This window comes from Simochromis diagramma, unplaced genomic scaffold, assembly GCF_900408965.1.
Source record: "Simochromis diagramma unplaced genomic scaffold, fSimDia1.1 OVJJ01000695.1, whole genome shotgun sequence".
NCBI lineage: Eukaryota > Metazoa > Chordata > Actinopteri > Cichliformes > Cichlidae > Simochromis > Simochromis diagramma.
The window spans coordinates 478,928-501,709 of record NW_024387488.1 but is presented as its reverse complement, the minus strand read 5'-3'; the positions used below and the strand labels follow the sequence as shown (position 1 = coordinate 501,709).

Genomic DNA, 22,782 nt, shown 5'->3' with positions numbered 1-22,782 from the left:
CATATATACTACATTGTTCTCGTAGTTTTGTATTTTGTTACCAGCAAATAAAGTTTTTTCTCTAACTGAATGCATTAATACCTCTGATGACCTCTAGAAATTTTGATTAATATCTTTAAAATGATAGTAGCACAAATGAAAATTTTTGCAGCACAAACCAGCACAAACGTAGCACAAACGTTTGATACCACTTTTGTTGGATTTGAAGAAGGTGGGGGGCCAACTTCACTCACATGACTTTTCTGTTCATTTTAAGCAGCAGAAGTGAGGCGCATGTCTGTGTGCGTGTGTATGGAGCCATTGGGTGCAGTCACTATAGCAACCAGGCTCACACCTGCCTGCTTAACTAGCTCTGTCTCTCACTCTGCCAAGATTCATCTTAAACACTTCTCTTTCAACTGCTGCTAGTGTCCTCAGTGTTTGCTCTACAGGTATGATTTTACCCTCAAAACGTTGCCATCGTTGTTCTCTTTCCAACACCTTGTCTTTCAAAGCTCAGACATTTAAAATTTTTAAACTGTGTGGATCCAAGTGGAGGGATCACATTTTAGTCATTCAGTGACTCAAAGAATATGAACTTTTAATATTCATTCAGAGGTTTTCTGACTCTAAATTTTCTTTTCTCATTTCTAAGGTTTTTCTAATTTACAATTAAAACATTTTCAGCTTTTTTTCCAACTTCTTCTTCTGTGTAAACGTCAGCTTTTTAGCACTTCAGCACTTTTGTTTTCAGATTAAATTCTTTTTCTTTTTATCTCATTCAAACTTTTTAACTTAAAATTCAGCAATTAATTCATTTCAATGCATACATTCAGATTCAAGCATTCACACTGCAGTTTTCTTCAGAAAATGCACTTTCTAGTTGACAACTAGAATACATACTTACATCATGTATGGACCAATGAAGAGGAAGCCATGAATCAAGCCAAAGTTAGAAACTTAAGAAAACTTTTTTTTTCCTTTTCTTTTTTTTACCAATGTTTGTAATTAGGGTGTAGATAGGTACACAAAGCTACATCATCTGGGGCTGGAAAAGAAAAGCAGCACTGAGGTGCTGAAAGATGCAGTTCCAATAGTGGCCACTTGAGGCTGGGAATCATGGGTGTCCCATGTTAAAATGTCCAACTTTAAACATGGATAGTTTTCTGTCTATGATAACTGAACTCTTTCTCAGAACTAAAACTGCTTCAGTTTTGCTGAGGCTTAAAGTTTGGGTGCATGTCCTCTTTGATGAACTCTTTGGCTTCCACTAATACACTGGCTGAACTGAACCTCTCAACTGTGTTTGTGCTCATGGTGCCTTTTGGAGTATTTTTTTTTTATGACAAATAGTCTGGCCTGCTAACTGCTACAAACCATCCACAAACCATCCACTTCAGTTTTGCTGAGTAAAATGCTAGTATTTATTCATCTGTTTCTTTGCTTTAAAAGAGTCTTCACATGACATCAGAGCTACTGGGACATGCACACATGAAAGTCAAAACAGTAGTGCAGTCCTTTGCTCTCCAGCCATCTTATGAACGTCTTTGAGTTTAGCCAAAATGCCGGATAGCTGCTGCCTTTTCGTGTTTCTTTACAGCGGCCAGAAGGGCGTAGAATATGGCACCAACATGTGAACACACCCCTCCTGACCCTGCCTTACAGGTCAAATCACGCCAATCCCTGCATTTCCACAGTAACCCTAGTCTGTCAATGGAGGCTCATTTAAACTGTAGGACTGATTCACTGTAAAATTCCAAGTCAACAAAATATAAGATTTACACGTGATCATTCATTTCAGCAAACAACAATTTCTTGTTCTTCACCTCTCTGATGACAACCATATTTACCCATCCAGATCGAAAACGCACGTAGATGTCCGTACTTTGAAAGCTTTGATCTTGGTACCAGTGTAAGGTGATCGAGCCATATAAGACGCCACCGAACTGGAGCTCTGGGAGAGACATTGATTTAATTTAAATGTAGATAAAGCTGCCAGTGAAAAGTATGGCTCACAAGTCCCAAAATCCATAGTTTTCTCTGAATGCAGCTTGCTAACGTTAGCCTAGATTTGTGACTCCAAAAATCCAACATGGATTAACATTATGCACTCTAACATTATGCACACTTAACATTATGCACTCCATACTGTACAGTAACGCCACTGTTTTGCACATGTCTCACTCTGTATATTTTATTTTATTTATTTTATATATTCTATTCATTGTTTACTCTATTTAATTTGTAAAATATGTGTACACACACACACACACACGTAGAAAAATATTTAGTATACACATCCAGAAATGCATATACCATTATATATTGTACATATATTTATTAGTTTAAGATGTAGCCATTCTTGTATTTTGCTTGTTTACATTATTGTATTTTGCACAACTCTGTTGCTTGTGAAGCTCGCACACAAGAATTTCACTCACATGTGCTGTACCAATGTACCTGCACATGTGATGTGACAATAAAAGTGATTTGATTTGATTTGATTTGATTTGACATGGTGGCCATGTTGTTTTCTTTGCAGGGTCCTGAAATCAGTGTGAGATGTCCATGTGACTACAAACACATCATAGTCTATGAATGATAGAAAATAAAATCTAAACCATAGCAACATGACATTACACCTGTGATATCTTTAGCATTGAAGGTGTCTTTATTTGGTATTCAGTAAATGTATCTCCTCATCTTTGTTAATGCTAAAAAAATTTTAACTACCATTTGTTGTTACCATGGCAATGATTCCCTTCAATAAAGATTGTTGTTGTTGTTGTTGTTGTTGGCATCATCCAGCACCACAGGCCCTGGTGTGCTGATGATGGCCTGACAGGAAGCACTGTCCCTGATGTAAAGTATATGGCCTCAGCCAACAACAGTGGCCCTGCTGAAATGTGGATGGTATCATCGAGTAGCACAGGCCCTGGTGTAATGTGGATGGAATCATCCAACAGTACAGTCCCTGGTGTGGTGAAGATCGCCTCACAGGAAGCACTGTCCCTGATGTAAAGTGTATGACCTCAGCCAACCACAATGGCCCTGGTGAAATGTGGATGGTATTGGCCAGCACAACAGGCCATTTTGTAATGTGAATGTCCTCACCAGTAGACCAGGCCCTTGTGTACTGTGGATCGCATCAGCCAGCAACACAAGCCCTGGTGAAATGTGGATGGTATCAACGAGTAGCACAGGCCCTGGTATAATGTGGATGGCCTCATCCAGCAACATCACAGGCCCTGGTGAAATGTGGTTGTTTTCGGCCAGCAACACAGGCCTTTGGGTAATTTGGATGGCTAGCAGCACAGGCCCTGGTCTGGTGAAGATGGCCTCACAGGAATCACTGGCCCTGGTGTATTTTCGATGTCATCAGCAAGCAGCACAGACCCTGGTCTAGTGAAGATGGCCTCACAGAAATCACTGGCCCTGGTCTATTGTGGATGGCATCAGCCATCAACACAGGCCCTCGTGAAATATAGGTGGCCTCAGCCAGCAACACAGTCCCTGGTCTAATGTTAATGTCCTCAGCCAACACCATTGGCCCTGGTGTAATGTGGATGGTATTGGCTAGCACCACAGGCCCTTGTATAACGTGAATGGCCTCATCCAAAAACACTGGCCCTGGTGAAATGTGGATGGTATCAGCCAGCACCACAGGCCCTGGTGTAATGTGAATGTCCTCAGCCAGTAGCACAGGCCCTGGTGTAATGTGGATGGCCTCAACTAACAACTCTGTCGCTGGTGAACTATGGATGGTATTGGTCAGCACCACACACCCTGGTGAAATGTGCATGATATCGGTCAGCACCACAGGCCCAGGTGTAATGTGGATGGCATCAATGAGCAGCAGAGGCCCTGGTGTGGTGAAGATGGCCTCACAGGAAGCACTGTCCCTTGTGTAATGTGTATGGCCTCAGCCAACAACAGTGGCCCTGGTGAAATGTGGATTATATTGGCCACTACCACAGGCCCTGGTGTAATGTGAATATCCTCAGCCAGTAGTAAAGGCCCTTGTGTTTTGTGGAACGCATCAGCCAGCAACACAATCCCTGGTGAAATGTTGATGGCCTAATCCAGCACCACAGGCCCTGGTTTGGTGATGATTGCCACACAAGAAGAACTGTACCTGGTGTAATGAGGATGGCCTCATCCAACAGTACAGGCCCTAGTGTTGTGAAGATGGCCTCACAGGAAGCACAGGCCATGGTGTAATGTGGATGGCCTCAGACAGCAGCCAGGCCCTGGTGAAATGTAGATGGCCACAGCCGGCAACATGCGTTCTGGTGAAATGTAGTCTGCCTCAGCCAGTAGCACAGGCCCTGTTGTGGTGAAGATGGTCTCACAGGAAGCACTGTCCCTGGTGTAATGTGTATTTCCTCAGGCAACAACACTGGCCCTGGTGAAATGTGGATGGTATTGGCCAACACCACAGGCCCTGGCGTAATGTGAATGTCCTCAGCCAACACCACTGGCCAAGGTTTAATGGGGATGGTATCAGCCAGTAGCACAGGCCCTTGTGTATTGTGGATCGCATCAGCCAGCAACAGCAAGCCCTCGTGAAATATAGGTGGCCTCAGACAGCAGCGCAGGCCCTGCTGTCGTGAAGTGGGCCTCAGAGGGAGCACTAGCTGTGGTATAATGTGGATGGCCACATTCAGTAGCACAGGCCCTGTTGTAATGTGGATGGCCTTATCTACCAACACTGTCCCAGGTGAAATGTGGATGGTATTAGCCAGCACCAAGGGCCCTGGTGTAATGTGAATGTCCTCAGCCAGTAGCACAGGCCCTTGTGTATTGTGGATCGCATCAGCCAGCAACACAAGCCCTGGTGAAATGCCAAGCTTGCTGTAACTTTTGATAGAAGACTCAGACACACATGTTTATGGCTTTATCATATAGAACTCAATGTCCCCGTGCTGGGCAAACAGGTTTTGCAGCTGTGTGAGCTAAGATTTTAAAATTATTCACATAATGAAAACCTATACTTTGTTTCAGGCGAGTTTCCCATTCAAATGCATGTAACAGTGAGAAACGGCTGCAAAACCTGTTTGCCCAGCACGGGGATATTGAGTTCTATAAGATAAAGCCATGAACATGTTTGTCTGAGACCTCTATCAAAAGTTACAGCGATTTATATGAAGTTGTACGAAAATGCTTTCTTTCGCCAAGACAGTGTGTTTCTCACTGTTACATGCATTTGAATGGGAAACTCGCCTGAAACAAAGTATAGGTTTTCATTATGTGAATAATTTTAAAATCTTAGCTCAAACGGCTGCAAAACCTGTTTGCCCAGCACGGGGATATTGAGTTCTATAAGATAAAGCCATAAACATGTTTGTCTGAGTCTTCTATCAAAAGTTACAGCAATTTATATGAAGTTGTACGAAAACGCTTTCTTTCGCCAAGACAGTGTGTTTCTCACTGTTACATGCAAGTTAAATTGTTCACCCAATCCAGGATGGATCCATGTTTTCATGTTGTTAACCCTATGAAAACTCAATGTTCTAAGCCCTAAATTCTGACCCTATTCAATGTATCCTGTGCCCCAGTGTCAACTGCTGTCATCAAGACATTTTTATCCAGAAGTCTTGTATATATTTTTTCCCTTTCTAAACCATTCTCTGGCTCAAATAGATGGTAGTAATCAAGTTCAGTTTATCAGCAATTTCTAAAATGCTAAAACCAGCCCATTTTCTGCTAAGTGATGAATTAAATATTAAAGTGCACTTGGAAAGGTGTGCCCAATGAAAGGACTACTATCGAATCTGTATAATGTAATGTACTAATCTATGGGGACTACTTCTAATCTATCATTTTATTTCTTCCTCAGTTCAGCGGGCAGTGTACAAGGATCTTGTTCTGCTGGTACAAAAAGAGAAATATCTTTCCTTGAGACAACTGCAGAGCAAGGCAAGGGCTAAAATTTACCAGTTTTATACACTGATACAAAAAAGCGTGCAGGGTGTATAATCATGTGCATGCTACCAGTTAAAACCTCAGCTAACTTATGCAATATAAAGTTTGTAATCATGCCACTGGTGTCATTTAAATTGTAATGTAAAAAAATGGGTGTATTTGAATGACGTGCTTTATATCTGTTCACCTCCTCGTTTGTGTTGTCCTCACACTTCTTTAGGGTGAGATGAGCTTCGAACAGGACTGCCTGGTGGAAGGGGGCTGTCTGGGTCAAATGCACAACGGCACAGAGTACAAGGAAGTTCGACAGTTTCAGTCCGCCCACCATCTGGTCCGTTTTTACTTCGTGACGCGTATCTATTCTCGCTACATGAAGAGCATCCTGGAGGACTTCCGCCATGGTTTGAAACCAGATGTGGTTTTTGTTAACTCCTGTGTTTGGGATATTTCAAGGTGAGTATATTGCGTAACTATTAATAAGGCTGTTGATTTGATTTCATTAAAGAGATAATGTGAGATGAGTCAGAAGTGAGAGTGATGGAGTTTTTTGTGTGCATCTATCAGTTCAGAAGAATCATAGCACAACGTTTTGTTTTCCCAATTGAATTCCTCCCACTGTAGTGATTTTTGTTCTTCCTGTTTATGTCTGCACTGGGTGTTCTAGATACAGTTGCAGCTGGGTTGATGACTACAAGGAGAACCTTCATAGGTTCTTCGACGAGCTGCGTGAGGCTCTGCCAGAGGAAAGGCTGGTTGTGTGGAACCTCACCATGCCCTTAGGAGAGAGGATCAAGGCGGTTTCCTGGTGCCTGAGGTCCGTTAGCAAGTCCCATTTATATTATGATTTAACACTAATCTGATCGTGTTAAACACATTGCATGTCAAAAGTCTCTTGTCATCTGGGGAAAGCTGATCTAAAAAATTTGCATAAGCCATGTGCCTGTAGTGGATAATGTGATGCCACTGTCCTCTCAGCCAAGTGCTTTTAGAGGCTGAGTAACAGCAGAAATCGAATAGCATTAACATCTGAAACCCCAAGGGTCATTTCTATTTGAAATAACATGCCCAAAATTAATAGTATATTGGATATGTCAGTATTTCTTTGTTTATTCAGAGTTGTAATTGCAATCTTGGTATCAAAATAAAGCTTTTGAGACTTCATCAGAGGTGTAACTATTACAGCAGATGCTACTGTGTCAAAGTGGGGATGCCTAAATTTCTTTTATAAATTTTAATAAATATATTATGGTGCGATCTGTAGTTTTTTTGAGTTTTTTTTAAATACTTACTTTATAAATTAAGTATTTAAAAGATTATTTAATTATTTAATTATTTAAAAATTATTTAATTTTTTTTTATTTTACCATCTTCTGTTTTGAGCCTTAAAGCTTTGCCTTCCCCCTTATTTGCCTCAGATTGAGCACAAGGCACCCCAGTTGCGCTACGATGTGATTGAAGCCAACTTCTACAGTGGAACTCTGGCCGATGTCTATGGGATGGATGTGTTGGACCTCCATTTCCAGTTCAGATTCTCACTGCACCATCGAATGAAGGACAGAGTCCACTGGAACGCAGTTGCTCATCGCAAGATAACTTCTCTTCTGTTACAGCACGCTGCAGAGGCCTGGGGTGTGATATTGCCCTGTCCTGTGACTGTATGGTGAAAGGAAGTCAGGAGTCGCACGTACATGCAGGAAAATATTTTGCACTTCTAGGATAAAATGTGGTTTGTTGGTGTCTAAGCTTTCTGCAGGGTTTGAACTTCACCTTTTTTCTCCCTTTTTTTGGGTGTAGATCACACGGAGGTTGCTGAGGAACAGCCAACCTATAACAGTGCTCCAAAACACACAAGTAAGACGTTTATGCAAACTTTGCAGAGACCTTGAACACAGACTTATTGTTTACAAAGTTTGGATAATGACCGTAGTATTACTGAGAATCTTGTAGTAAGAAGCAACAGCAATTGAAGCTCTGACAACATGTATGTGGGTATTTAAGTGGACGTGGCTTTTTACCCCTCAGCCATAAAAGGCTTAAGAGGTACTGTCATCACCAGAACAACAACTTGTGTATTTATGTGTGGGCAAGTTAAGCAGATTTCTCTATGGTCAGGGTTGTTTCGTCGCACATTGTTTTGGCAAGTTCTTGACATCGCTTCAGGGCGTCTTGTGTGTTTTTATGTGGGCGTAGATATTTTTCAAGATGAATGCAGAAAAACCTGTCTCAAAAAGTACCCATGTTATGTGCAGATGTAGCTTGACAGTTTTAATTTTTGCAGCAGCTTCTCATGCTGTTTTATTAGTGTGTCAAAGTACTAGTAATGTCCTACCAGTTATTAGAAATAGGAAAGACTGCTACTCATTCCCGGTCTTTAAGGTGTTTCTGCCACGGAGAAACTGTTGCAGTAGATTTTATCAGTGTTGATGTAGGTTGATACAAAACAAATATCTAAAAAACAATCAAAGGAATGACTACAGCCTTGCAGACTGAATGCATCAATACACAGAATGCTCCTTTTAAAAGTGACCCTTTTTCTGCTGTCTCTGTTTCACAGACTGGCGCTTGTCAGAGATACCTTACAATGGCTGCCGGGCAGAGTTCTTCAGCGATTCACTCCCCACTAACTACTTGAACTTTGAAAACCCAGGGCCACAGATGTGTCACCTAGAATCTGCTGGAACGCAGAGAGCTGCACTCCCACCAAAACCTCACCACAGAAATCAGTACAGAGAGACTAGAAATGGTAAGTGTGCATAGAGTGGAATGTGGACATACTTGTAATGGAATGAAAAGATAGACACCCATGCTGGAATTCACTCTGCTGTCAAAATATTTGCTTTAAAACTCAGGTATCGATGTCTTTTGATTAGTTGCTGATTAGCTTTTTCACTGTGCAAAGATGTGATAACTTGAAGCTACCATGTCGGCTCCAGATATAACATGTCCTGTGTCCTGCAGGTTTTGACTACAGGCCTCTGCACCGCTTTGAGCCCTACCAGGAGTACAATCATCAGCATGTGATGAGAAGCAGGCACGCCAGACACCACTATGCCCCGTACACCCAACACAGACCCTTTTACTATGGCTACAATGGCGGCTACTACTGAATAGGTGTTTTACAAGCAGCAGACGCGTCCAAATTCTATTCGTCGAGTATCTATTCATCTGTATCATCAGGACATTTTTCATTTTAACTGCAGTCCTGTGTTTTACATCTACTAATAAGAAGCATCTTTTTTTTTGTACATATACAATAGTTTACCCTTATTACACATTTTCTTAGTTGTCTAAATTCAATCTTTCTGTCACCAACAAGACATTTTAAATTTCAGATTTCAAAGTTTGTATTTTGTGCTCTAAAGTTAAAATTAAAGTGTTGACTGTTATTGCTAAAATGTGTATCATTATTCTTCTTGTCTCTTCACATTTCTCACAGGTTGGATATAGTATAGATTTGGTGGGTGGGGGGGGGTTAAACCCTGAACACTTATATTAACAGCTATAGTTAATGTGGTTGTGTCTGCAAAACTCCTTTGAATAATGTTTCACACACTTTCTTGGTGAGATCGTCTTAAGTTAATGAGGTTGAAACCAAAATAAGCAGACAAACTGTCAGCTGGCACTTCATCATATTAGTGAAAGTTTACACTGTAATATAAACGTAAACGTACATTTGAGTATTTCTTGCTCAGAATTGGGCTGCTATCTTTTATTGTCCGACTTGCACAAATACAAAAAAAAAAAAAAAAAACCTCAGTCATTGCAAATGCAGTAAAAATTGCTTTGTAGTTCTTCCCATTTGCACAGAGTGAACATTGGTACAGAAACTTCTTCAATAATGAAATCATGACATCTTAATCACATTCGGGAGTCTTGAAATTCAGAAAAACAATCACTTTTATAAAGACACTTCTCTGGGTCGATAATATTAGTGCTATAAGTGGAAACAGTTTCCTGAGAAAAGTGAAAAAGACAAATAGGAGGAATGCTGAAGTGTTAGCTGGAATAAGAAGGTACTCTGTGTGATCCTACTGCTCTAAACCATGAGGAGACTGTGCACTTGCTGCAACTGCTGCTTTGATAGGACGAGACGGTGGACTTTATTCATTGGCCACGTTGCGATTCCATGCACCCGTGGACAGGAACCGCAACATGGCCAATGAATACAGTGTCTCCCTGCTTCTCTTCCTTGGCCTAGGAAACAAAAAATATGCACATGAAATATATTTTCCACTGTTGTATAACATGAATCATTTATATTCTTTTATACTACTATAGTAATACCTTAGTAAAAGAGGTGACTGGGAATGTGGCAAAGTCAGAAGAAGCCTTTGCTCCAGGCTGATATGAGACCACATGTTCGGCTACCTCACCCTGAAACAGGAGACTTGGTCAGACTGCTTGCTTTTGCACTGCTGTCAGATAACAAGACAACATAAGGATTGTGTAATAGAAACTATTTTTTGAAGCGGCACCTTGAGTTTATCCAGAGCATCACTGAGGTTCTGCAGACGAGCTGTCTGCTCCAGGAGCTGAGCGCTTGCACTAACTGTAAGAAATGAAGGAGTTATAAAATAATTGCTCAATGCATTTAGCAAACTCACAAAAGTCTTCTTCCAAATATGAAAATACTTAAAACCTCTGTGTCCACATACCTGCCGTCTTTCCAGTGATGTCCACCACTTTAACCTCGGCACTCAGCTTGAGCAGGGTTGCCAGCAGCTGGTCAGTCCTTCTGTATATCCCTGTGTTTAGTCCCTCTGGAGGCTCTTTCTTTAGACACTTGTGGGAGTTTAGCAGGGCGGAGCGGCGGCAGGGAGGCTAGCTGGGCTCTCATTTTCTCTGCCTGTAAGTTTATGTAGTTTATTATTATAGTTTTGTTTTGATATAAATACACACACACACACACACACACACACACACACACACACACACATAAGAAGTATCTTCCCTATTTTTTTAAATTCCTTTTTTTGCATATTTGTTAAAAATGTTTCAGATTATCAAACAAGTTAATATTAGACAAAGAAATTGTTTTTGTTTTTTTAAAACATTTAAAAAATGTAATTTAAAAACATTTTGTTTATACTCTGGTTATTTTTGTCTTTTATTACCATTTACTTGATGATCTGAAACATTTAAGCGTGACAAATATAGAAAAAATGATGAAATCAAGACGGCTTCTGTAAATTCACACACATACACACGCTTGAATCTAGCATACCTTGAGTCTGTTGTTTTCATTCTTAAGGTGTTTAATAGCCAGCCTCTGGGCCTCAATCTGCTGCCTGAGGAGAGGAGAGTCCACCACCTGCATTGGCCCTCCCATAGAGGGAGGCAGACCTGATGGGGAAAAATAAAATGATTGTGGAAACAACGACACCTTGTGGTTCTCCTTAGATGGTGCCGATTCGCCTCACTTTCATTTAGTTAAAGTCTGGTAGGAAAAGTTTCACTGTAATAGAATATACTCAATTTTTGCAAGACTTCTTATAAAATCCAGTTAATTGCAATTGCTTTTCTCTGGTTAGAACAATTACATGTGACATTAATATAAACCACCATCAAATATAAAACACCATCAATTCAGCTGCTGAGAAGAAATGAGCATAAATAAGAAGTGGGAACTTCACCTCCTGCTGATCCCTGAACGATGGAGGCAATTCCTGAGGCAGGTGGACCTCTCAGGCCTTCAATGGTCATCTTTGACTGGTTACTGAGTCGTTGTTTCAGCTCTGCCTTCTCAGCCTCCAGCTGGTCAATATCAGCCTGCAGAGCATCCATTGTCTCCTCAAACTCCCTAGAGAAGAGTAACGGGGAGGGTCAAATGAGGAAAACATCGCCATAATAAAGAAAATGGAGAGGAAAATTTCATTGTTTATTAATCTTACTTTACTTTCTTCTTCAGCAGGGCAAGGTTCTCATCCAGTTTTGTCTGAATCTTCTCCACACATTCATCAGCATCTTTGGTGGAGGTGTCCAGCTTCTTCTCCAAGAGGCTGAGGCGGACATGGGCCTCACTCAGCTCCTCACCCTGAGATAAAAAGGAGATACAGTGCCATGCTTGTTATACCTGTCTGTTCAGTTTTCATCTTTCCAGTCCCTTTCACTTCGAAGTGGCAGGTCCTTTTGCACAACCTTTCTTCAGCATGTTACCTTAATCTTGAGAGACTTCTTGAGCTCCTTGATGACGGTTTCTCTGTCTTCTAGTTTGACTCCCAGACCTTCGGCGTCAGTCATTTCTGCCCTGACTGTGGCTGCTCTCATTTCCACTGGAAGAGTCTAATTGGTGAAGTGAGAATTAGTCTGAAAAGTCCCAAACTGGGGACTTCACCATGTGAAATGAGTACTGTGAGACTGTTCAACCACACAAATACCTTTCCCTGTGGTTTTTCAGCATCATACTCTCCTTCCTGCATGGCTGTAGCCATCTTGTTCATGGTGGTGATGACAGAGCTGCAAGACTGCCGCATTAACTCTGGACCATTTACACCATGGGAGCCATATACCTTAGAGAACAGAAAGCAGATTGTGATAATAGCAAGAGATTAAATCAACAGTGCTTAATACACAACCTACTGAAGTTGTGCAAAATGCTCAGAACACAAGATCAAACATCTGATGTGCTAAGCGTGCCAATTAACTAGAACTATAAGTCCTTACATTTCCCAAAAAAAAAAAACAAAAAAAAGAGGTTTTGCCTTTTAAAGAGGCCTGAGCAGCTGTTAAATGTGAAAGTACCTGCTCCACAACCTTGCAGGCAATATCCTCCAGTTTAAGAGCATTGAGACCTTCCTGTTCTCCCAGTGAAGGAACCATCTGAGCTCCAGCTGCAGCTACCTCTTAAAGTACCGCAACCACACGGGTCAACTGACGCCTGCACTCGGTCAGCGTCTCTGAAACCTGCCATATGAGGAGAGACATGTCAGGCGTACAGCTGTAATTATACAGATCCCAATCAGCAATGGTGCGTTAGTTTGTATGACATGTTTCCGTACCTCTGGTCCAAAACTGAGAGCAGCGGGGACTCCAGCTACATCTGTTCCAGGCATGCGACGGCGGATCTTCTGATATCAGAACAGGAGGTGTCCAGGTCCTTCAGAAGGACTGCTAAACCAGAGCTCTCCTGTCCTGATGACAGGAAGGCGCGCAGACGAGCTACCTCCACTACCATACAGTCCAAGGCACTCTGAGTAAACTGGAGGTGAAAAGGCGGCATGTGTCATTTAAAAGGAAAACCCGACACTTCTTTTTCCTTACAGATTTATACATTTTGGACATATTAAATAACACTTTTTTTATAATAGTGTTATTTCTGGTTTATAGCCCTGCATTACAAGTGAAACGGTAGAAATCTTTTTAACTTTGCTTTTAAACATGCTTGATGTACCTTAATGTGATCAGCCAGCTGCACTGTGCAGTCTTCAGTGTGATCTGCTAGATGGACACTATACAGTTGCTGGAAGACAATATAACAGATACTTGATATAATGAACATGTGTAACTGTAGATGTCAGTGAGTTTATAACAATTTATACGACAACTGAAATTTCCAGTTGTGACGTTTTAATGTAAAACACATCCCTGCGTTACCTGATAGTACTTGATGGCCTTAGTGAGAGGTTCCACCTGAACGGTCTCATCCAGCTGATCTTTATGAAGCAGATCTATGAAATAATCCAGAGAGCGTTCATGGAAACTCATTTCAGAGTAAAGGGTTCCCATGCGCTTAAAAACGTCCACGCTGCAGGTGTTCAGAGCCCTAAACGAGTGCAGGGAAAAAGGAAAAGAGTAAAACACATCGACCCAGTGATGAAGGTATGTTCACCTATTTTATTCCTGCATCTTTATTGGTAAAGCTGCGATATTTACTGTTCATATTTATGCAGGGTGGCCTGCAGCAGGCTGAGGGAGTAAACCAGTCCTGAAGCGAAGCTGCGCTGTTCTCCCGGAGGCCCTCTGAGCCCTGTTCCCTGCACCGGGTTCCCGTTCAAGTCAAACTTCTCCTGTGCCTGTTTACTGATGAGTTCAGCCTTCGGACAAGAAAATATCGACCACATACAGACACAGCTGAGTAAGGATTTGGGAAAGCTCTTTGAAAAACGCACTACAACCAGGTAATTCTAAAATCGAGCACAAGAATTCAAACCTGTCATGTGTCTGCCTCATTCCCAGGCTCATCTGCAAGGTATAAGCAGGAGAACCAGAATGCAGTCATGGTCCCCACCATGGCGAAGGAAGGAGTCTGGCATGAAGGAGGTGAGGAGGGACACCTGTCTGTTCGACTGAGCTACTTCCATTTTCCTCAGCTCCATCTCAATGGCCTGGAGACAAAGAGTGAGGTTAGTTGTTTAAATAAAGAAAACCAACAGCACTGGCACCGAGGTTGTATGTCACCATGGAGCTCTCTTACCTTGGCGTAAGCCTTGGTCTCTGCAAACTTGATCTTAAAGTCAAACAGCTCTGCAGGTGGTTGCTGAACTTGTTCTGCATTTGCATTCTGCTGACTGATCAGCTCCCTGTTGGCCTCCTAATGCATAAAACAAACCTTTTACAGCATCAGGACAATAGAACTGCAGGCCTGCAGAATTACCCCTCCATCCACCTACCTGAAGTGAGCCAGTGAGTTCTCTGTATTTGTTGATGGTCTGCTGGTAATCAGCTACAATCTCCTGGGCAGCTTCCACCCTTTTGTCTGCCTCTCTGACCTTTGCCCCACTCAGATCGAGCTGTTCCCTCAGCTCCATCTCTGTTTCTCTGGCATTCTCATCATTCCTCTCATTGATGGCTTCCTGTTAATGCAAAAAGAAAAAAGAAAAAGTGGTTGGTCTGCTATAAATATCTCATTCAAACCTTTTCCTCACACCTTCGTCCTGGATGTGTCATGTTGGAGATTTAAGGAGTGTCAGTTGTATTCTATTAGATCTATTATAAATACAGCTGCACTGACCAGATCAGTCACGGTTTCTCTCAGCTCTCTGACTTTCTCCTCAAGGTCGAGGTTCCTCTCCGTCAGGGTCTCCACCATCTCCTCTGAGCCCAGAGCAGCATCCACCTGACACACACACACACACGCACGCACGCACGCACGCACACACGCACACACACACGCACACACACACGCACACACACACGCACACACACCTTTAGTTTCCACAAATAAGTCTCACAAGTTTTCAGATTAAGGACATGCATCTTTGCTGTCAATGACTAGTCTCAATAAATATTTTTTACCATGTATTATGAGCTACTGTGAACCAGTAGAACCTAAATAAACCATTGCCTTTCTGTATTTATGTATACATCCTTTACCTGTTCCTTCAGTTCATCGATTGTAGCCTCTGCCTGCTTGACGTCTTCCTGCAGTTTTTCTTTCTGAGTCCTCAGAGTCTCCAGCTCCACGTTCTTCTTCTCCGTCTGCTTCTGAAGCTTCACATGTTCCTGTTTCTCCGAAGCAGACAGATCTCTCATCCTGAGGAGGAACCAGAAAGAAGAGTTTTTTTGGTTTGTTTATTTGTTTTTTTAGGACTTGTCTTCTCTTACTGCTTTTTTACGAGTTAAGGCAGGTTAATGTGATTTCTTTTTTTATTTATCTGTACGCAGTGTAACAAAGAGCAGGCAAATACCTTCATTTAAAAAGGTATTTGCTACTGACCTGACCAGCGCCTCCTTGAGTCTGCTGTTCTGCTCCTCCAGCTGCTTGACCTGGTAACTGGAGGCAGCTCCATCTGAGCCTGCAGGAGGAAACAGTGCACAGAAAGGACAGCACTTGATGAGAAGTGAGCAGAAATGAGATGGATACAGAATACATAAGAAGACCTTGTGGATGACTTGAATAGCAGTGGTTATTATAAACATGCTGCTTTTTTTTTTCCAAACGCACCTTTCTCTGAAATCTCATGCCTAAGGATCTCCAGGTCCATTGACAGCTCCTCCACTTTCTCTTTCAGGCTATCCACCTCAACCTGGAGCGATTCTGCTCTCTCTTCTGCCATCTCTTTGTCCAGCGTGGCCATCTCTATGGCATCTGCCGTGTCAGACATCTCCTCCATGTAGCGCTCCTTGGCCTCCTGTGCCTCCCTGGCTTCCTGTGAAGTAAGAAGGTATAAATAAAGCATTAAACTGGCAAGCCTGATGAGTTAAGAGGTTGTTCCTTCATTCCCAAAACCTTGAGAAAAAAGACATCACACTGTAGCACCGATGACTATTTAAGTTCATCCATTCCAGTCTACCTTCTTGGCCTCTTTGAGTTGTTTCTGCAGCTCGGCCTGCTGCTCCTGCATCTTGTTCTTCCACTCCTGAAGCTGCTCCAACTGGATCTTGTGTTTCTCCAGTTCCTTAAGCTTGGCTTTGTCTTCTGTTCGCTTCATCTTCAAAGTCTCCAGTTTCTCCTCCAGGGGACCAAAAAAAGCAAAATATTAATCAAGTCCCACCACTAAAATCCCAGACGCATGATGTATAACAAATACGATGTTACTCCAAAGTCCATTTTATTTTAGAGATAGAGAGAGAGAGAGAGAGAGAGAGAGAAGAGAGAGAGAGAGAGAGAGAGGAGAGAGGAGGGAGAGAGAGAGGAGATGAGAGAGAGAGAGAGAGAGAGAGAGAGAGAGAGAGAGAGAGAGAGAGAGAGAGAGAGAGAGATATATTCCTACAGTTCAATCATTTCCCTTAGAGACAGTGATGTAAGGATGTCATCACCAGAAAATTCCCCGTGAGGACATGAAAACCATGGATAAGTATCGAGAAGGTCTGCTGAGGATAGTTTTCCCCCCTGATGTTGTTAGTAAACACATGCCAGCATCATGCATGTAGCCATAAGCCCTGCAGGTTCCACCTGGTTATAATAAGACGGATGAAATACAACAAAAACAATTCATTTTAATTTTTTTATTTTATTTCTTATTTATGATTGGAGATGAGATGAGCTGACAGAACTGAGAGGATTGAACATGAACCTCATTAAAGTTCTTTCCTTTCTCTAAGAAGAGCCTCTTCTTTAGGTTAATGGCCTACCTTGCTCAGAGTAGCTGGAACAGAAGCAGCTGCAGCTGCAGGTGACCCGCTGGGCTGAGGTATGACAGGGGCGCCCAGAGCACCCTGCTGGGAGGACAGGCCCGCCTCACTGACATCACCAGACAGAGAGGATCCGAGACTCTCACGAGATGCCTGTTGACGAAAGCAGATTATGAACGGACTGTGACGAGCGGGAGAAGTTTAAAAATAAAACAGGCAAAAAACAGAAGAAGAGGTGTGCTGTAAAGCATCGGCAAACAATCCAACTATCAAAACAGGAGTTTGGACCACAGTGAACAAGAACCTTCAATAAACCCAGTGGACGTTGGAAGATTCATCTGTGAAATGAATGTGATACAATGATTACCAAATATAATCACCTCCCAGTGTCCCTTACATGAGACACCACCCTGCAAGTATACACCTGTGCCATAACGTCAGTAATGTGCTTCACCCCTCTCCCTGTGAGGTGTCAGCTGAAGCTCTATGACACGATGGAGCGTACCCTGAGCGACAGGCTGGAGCGACGGACCAGGAGGGAGGGGAGGGAGGTAGCTGATGTGAGACCCGTTTTCCACTGCCACAGTGTGATCACAGAAACTGTGTCAGAGCAGTTACTTAAACTAAATGCAGGTTAGACTGAAGATGAATAACGAAAGCTTTTAGTACTACCCCTTAATGTTATCATACACAACCAGGTTAGTGATATTAACATCCTGTTTTTAGTCTGCCCCTCCTGAGTCAACGAAAGATCACACACCTCAAGTAACTATTACTCATACAATTCTTCAATGTCAAGTATTTCATGAGGAGAAATCTGCTTCTTATGGTCCCAGAGTCTACTGTTTCAAACATTAAAATAATCAAACTTTTCAGAATTAACTCATGTATTTGCATTCCATTTGTCCTCTCCACTCTGCTATAGGCGAGCTCACCTTTGCCAAGCGGCGGGCAGAGGACTGGAGGAGATGCGTGCACGCACACACGCACGCACACAGATATACATACATCCAGTGGTAAAGCAAGATAAGAGATTAGAAGCACGTAAGAAGCATTTGCTGTTAGTTTTGTATTCACAGATCATTACTTTAATACAGCATATGGTCAAAAGCACTGGGCCATGAATCTTTGAATTCAGGTGTATTAACTCAAGTCCCCAGCCATGCAGCCTGCCTTTACAAGCATTTATGAAGGAATGGGTCATTCTAAAGCACTTGCTGAATTTTAGCATATACTGTAACAGGGTGCCACCACTGCAACAAGTCAGTCTGAAATTTCTTCCCTCGAAAATCTGCAAAAACTGAAAATGTTCTGAAATTAACTTCAGCAACTCAGTCATAGCTTGGCACACCACCAAAGTTAAGGAGCAGGCGAGCCAAGTGCTGAGACACACAGTGCATAAAAGCCACAAACTATCTACCGACTCTAAAACTGCAAGGTTCCAAACTTTCTCCGGCATCAACATCAAACTGGGTTTCCACAGTTTCCATGGTCGAGCAGCTGCTGTCGGTTGTAATGTGTAGGTGGCCCAGTACTTTTGTCCACATAGTGTAGCTGCATGCACCATTTAAAATCATCAAGAGCAAAGTTAATCTTGAGATCACAGGGACAAGAAAAAAAAACTGAGATCATGCAACAATGTAAAACTGAAAAAAAAAAAAAAAAAGAATTCATTGAATTATGACACAAAGAGAACTGACATGAACAGCATCAGGAGAACCTGAAACTGTCACCGTGTTGTCGTCTACGCATGTACACGACATGCCTTCACCAGAATAATAAATAATAAAAGCTTAATGAAAGTAAAGTGGGGAAACCAAAAGAGAATGCACTGAAAATGGCACCTATCACAAGTTATGTCTTTATGACCCGTGCAAATGTCAACAGATAAAGAGCTTAAGTGCAAAAAGATGAACTGCTGCATTAGCACGAGTATAACGCAGACCAAGCAAACGTGCTGAATTTAAATATAGCTCTAACTTTTTAATGCTCGCTGGTTGCTGAAAGAGGTATCCAGAAAAACAAAACATGAGAATTCAGCCCAGCAGCTGAGAGCCGAAACAAACAACATCGCATCATAAAGGAGGAAAAAAAACAAAACTAAAAAACAACAACAAACGGCTGGTCTGCAACAAATGTCACAACTAGTGGGGTCAAACTGATCACCTTTTAATAACAACTGTCACAATGAAAATTTTAAATTAGGGGTTATTTGGATGTTGTTTAATCCAAAGTACATGCACCAATATTAAAATCCAAGTAACCGACTTGTCGCATTTTTACTTAATTGACAAATAAAAAAAGTGAGATCAAAAATGTGTTTGCCTACCTGTTTGCTTGTTTTGAGAGTTTCAGGAATGTCTAGAAAAAAATAATAAAATAATTTATTGCACACTCTTGTTATCAATACTTACTTTGAGGCATTATGTTTTAGAAACGCGAGTATCAGTTGTGGTCCTTGCTCACCTTTTTGCTTAAGTGTCTTTGCTGTTCCAGACTCAGGGGTATCTGGTGAGGTGGCCACTGGAGCCATCTCCTACCACCTGGATCTGTACAATGGAACAAAAATGTGTAATCAGGACAACATTTGAAAAAACCACAAACAAATTACAAAGCTTTATTTTGAATAATGAACAAATATGGACACAAAACAGAAGAAAAGTTGAGAATAAAAGATGTCAGTCTGCCACATTTGTACATTTATTATGTCATCTGCCTGTTTGGATCTTTAAAGTTCAGTGCTGATGCCATAACACCATCATCAGTTCCTCTTGTGCCCACCGGTAGGTCACTAACCTGGGACTGCCTGACGAATATGCCGTGATTTTCCTCACAGGTGAAGTAGCGTTTGCCCTGCACGGTGCCATCGTTCTTGCCTTTTGGCTCATCCAGTATGACACCCACCCATTTCCCAGAAGCAAAGAGGGTAGCGCCAATGTAGGCAACAGTGCCGCGCTGACCCTTTCCTGTCACCTTGACTATAGAGCCAATCTGGGAGACAAAAAGTAGATAAAAATTCTTTGAGTTATAAGCCATGTTATTCCTTCCTTTGTTATGTCTGCATAGAAAAAGGACCCACCTTTGGAGGTTTACTACTCTCCACTGTTCCTGTGCTGCTCATTCTGCTGATCAGTGGGCTGGTCAGCTGAAGATACAGGTAAAGAGAAAGAGGTGAAAGGGTAGATAAACAATAATAAATAAGGAGTACAATGTGTGGAAGGAAAGAGACAATAAATAAGGAAGCCAAAGTATGAAACACTAGAGAATTTATTGTTTATATTTAAGAATTCCAAAGTACCATCACTCTCCTTGCTTTAGCCTTTAACATCAAGTCTTAGGAATCGAAAATATTCAATGACAAAACAGCCCTGAGGCTGCACAGCACAGAAGCATACTTGCAGCCAGTCATATGGTGCGGACTACAATAAACAAGAAAGTATCTCTGCCTTGCTCAGACAAAGGCACACATTGAAGACAAACTGGGACTGTGGTAAGAGTCTAATCCTTTTATAGAGATGTAGAAGCATGTGAATCCATGCTATCTTAGTTTGAACCACAGGGCAGGATAAATCAGAAGAGGTTTAATATTTCTGGGACAGAGGATTATACTCACTAAAACAAGACGGCGAATGAAAATAATTCACCTACCGATTCATTGGTTTTAGACAGACAGACCTTTTAAAAATCTACTTGTGTGGTAAATATTAAGACAATAATGTTATTCTCATCGACAGGTCTGTCTATACTTTTTTATAAATTACTAAAAATACGTATCAACTCTGATGAAGCCAATAGATGTGGATGGATTGCACATTGACATTATGGTGAGTCTCACAAATCCTTACTTCTTAGCATTATAATGCAATAACTCACTGTTACTTTTCAAATTGATTAATCAAAAATTATCACTGTTGTATTAATTTCAGCATCATTTGCTGTTAAGTACTCATGTTACTCACCCTGGGAGTGTAAGAGTGACGTCTGTTCAAAGCCATAATTAAAGTTTAATACGGTTTCACTGCAGCCGAAAGAAGACTCAACTTTTTCTCTACTTCCCCATGCTCTCCGCTTTTTCAGAGAGAGGGGAGGATAACACAAGAGTGCGATTACAGGGAGGGATCACAAAACGTCACAGCTGATTTGAACTGAGAGATGGAGGGTAATATTTAACCAGCTGAGACTTGGATGTTGGTTACTTTAAGGACCCATTCAAACAGCTATGAGATCAACTTTTCATTAATCTGATTTACTACAGCTAAATGTACATGACATTCAAGTGAGACTTATGAAAACACACAAAAAGGTCGGTTATATTACTTTTAGCCATTATTCCCATTCATTTCACATAATATCAACCCATGGTATTTGCAAGACTAGTACATGCTAACAATGAACAAGTTAAAGATTGAGGTGGGTCACAGGTGACACACACAGGCTAACGATTACTTCCGGTCGAACTGTTGCTCAGAGGGTCGAATACTAAATAAGCTACTTTACAGGTTTATTTAAACTAAGAAGCAACAAGTCAGATACGCACTTGCAAAAAGTAAATGCATCCAAAGAAAGTCAAAGGCTTGAGCCAAAACAATAATGACAAAGTACTCAATGACTCAATGGGGACAAATGTCCCGACACACAATTATGCTAATTCTATTTTAATGTTGACTCTTTACACCAGACCACTTTTAAATGCTATGTACCACGTCGTAACAAATTATTTAGAACAGCTTTCCAAAGCCTTATACTCTAACTAGCCAAAACGGTTTGAAACATTAGCAACAGGCTAAAGTCCGAGAGACAGGCGCTGTTAAACAGCTAACATGACACAGGTGTATTTTGTAATGCAACTTGCCTGATATACGCAGATTCCTGTCTTTAAATTAAGCCTTTTGATGTATTCATGCAAATAATAATCCTCTGGTGTTTTTGGTTAAATAGCTTACGGATCCGGTGAGCTTTTCCGTTTTTGACAGGTCACTTCCGGCAACCTGACAGACTAAAAGAAGCAGAAATGGGAGAAATAGCGCCCCTATATATATATATATATATATATATATATATAGCGCCCCTCGTGGCTGGTAAAGTCTGTTTGCAATGAAAACACCCAGTTTATGCGGTTATGAAAAAACACGGTACAATACAAGAATGGGATTTGCTGTTGGTTTACTGAGATTTCAGTTAAAAAATGTGGCGGTTAAAAACCACATCATCACATTTTACAGGGGAGGCAAATAAGTAGTCAGATTGTTTTACAGTTTGGTTTCTGTTCTACAAAATAACCATGACAATTAATATACTAGTCCAGGGGTGCCCAATCCCGGTCCTCGAGAGCTACCGTCCTGCAGCTTTTAGATGCATCCTTGTTCCCACACACCTGAATCAAATGAATGGCTTGTTATCAGGCCTTTGCCAAACATGATGGCATGCTGAAGAGATCAAACCATTTGATTCAGCTGTGTTGGAGTAGGGATGCATCTAAAAGCTGCAGGATAGTAGCTCTCGAGGACCGGGATTAGGCACCCCTGCACTAGTCTAATTGTGCTATATTAGTAATAAGTTAAAATTAAAAGAAAGGATACATTAAATTGGCCGGGGGAGACAACTCTCTTCTATTGTTATGTTCTTGCTATTATTTTTCATTTTTATTTTGGGTTGATCACTTATTACACATATCTGTGTTACAGTAACACGAAGGCCCTTCATGAGTTATTACGCACGCACACACACAACCGTTTTGGTGTGGATGTATCGGGTCCCTGGATGCGTATTGACGTGTAATTATCCAGAGGCCTATGCGCAGCCGACCAATCAGGTGGCGGAGGAGAGGCTGTGCCTGCCGGCCGGCACACACCGGGGACGAAGCCA

The 22,782-nt window shown here is 41.7% G+C and overlaps 1 protein-coding gene and 1 pseudogene across 1 annotated transcript; one reads left to right on the top strand and one right to left on the bottom strand.

Annotated features, from left to right (window-relative positions):
* Positions 1 to 5,778: 5,778 nt before the first annotated feature.
* On the top strand, positions 5,779 to 9,705 carry LOC120724557 (PC-esterase domain-containing protein 1A-like; the record flags this gene model as incomplete). The annotated part of the gene is given in 8 exon segments (XM_040016809.1): positions 5,779 to 5,898; positions 6,125 to 6,357; positions 6,569 to 6,693; positions 6,696 to 6,718; positions 7,320 to 7,564; positions 7,699 to 7,755; positions 8,459 to 8,647; positions 8,863 to 9,705. Coding segments are annotated over 6 exon segments (747 nt in total), but the record flags the coding sequence as incomplete, so codon positions are not given.
* Positions 9,623 to 21,741, bottom strand: LOC120724551 (annotated as a pseudogene).
* Positions 21,742 to 22,782: the final 1,041 nt, after the last annotated feature.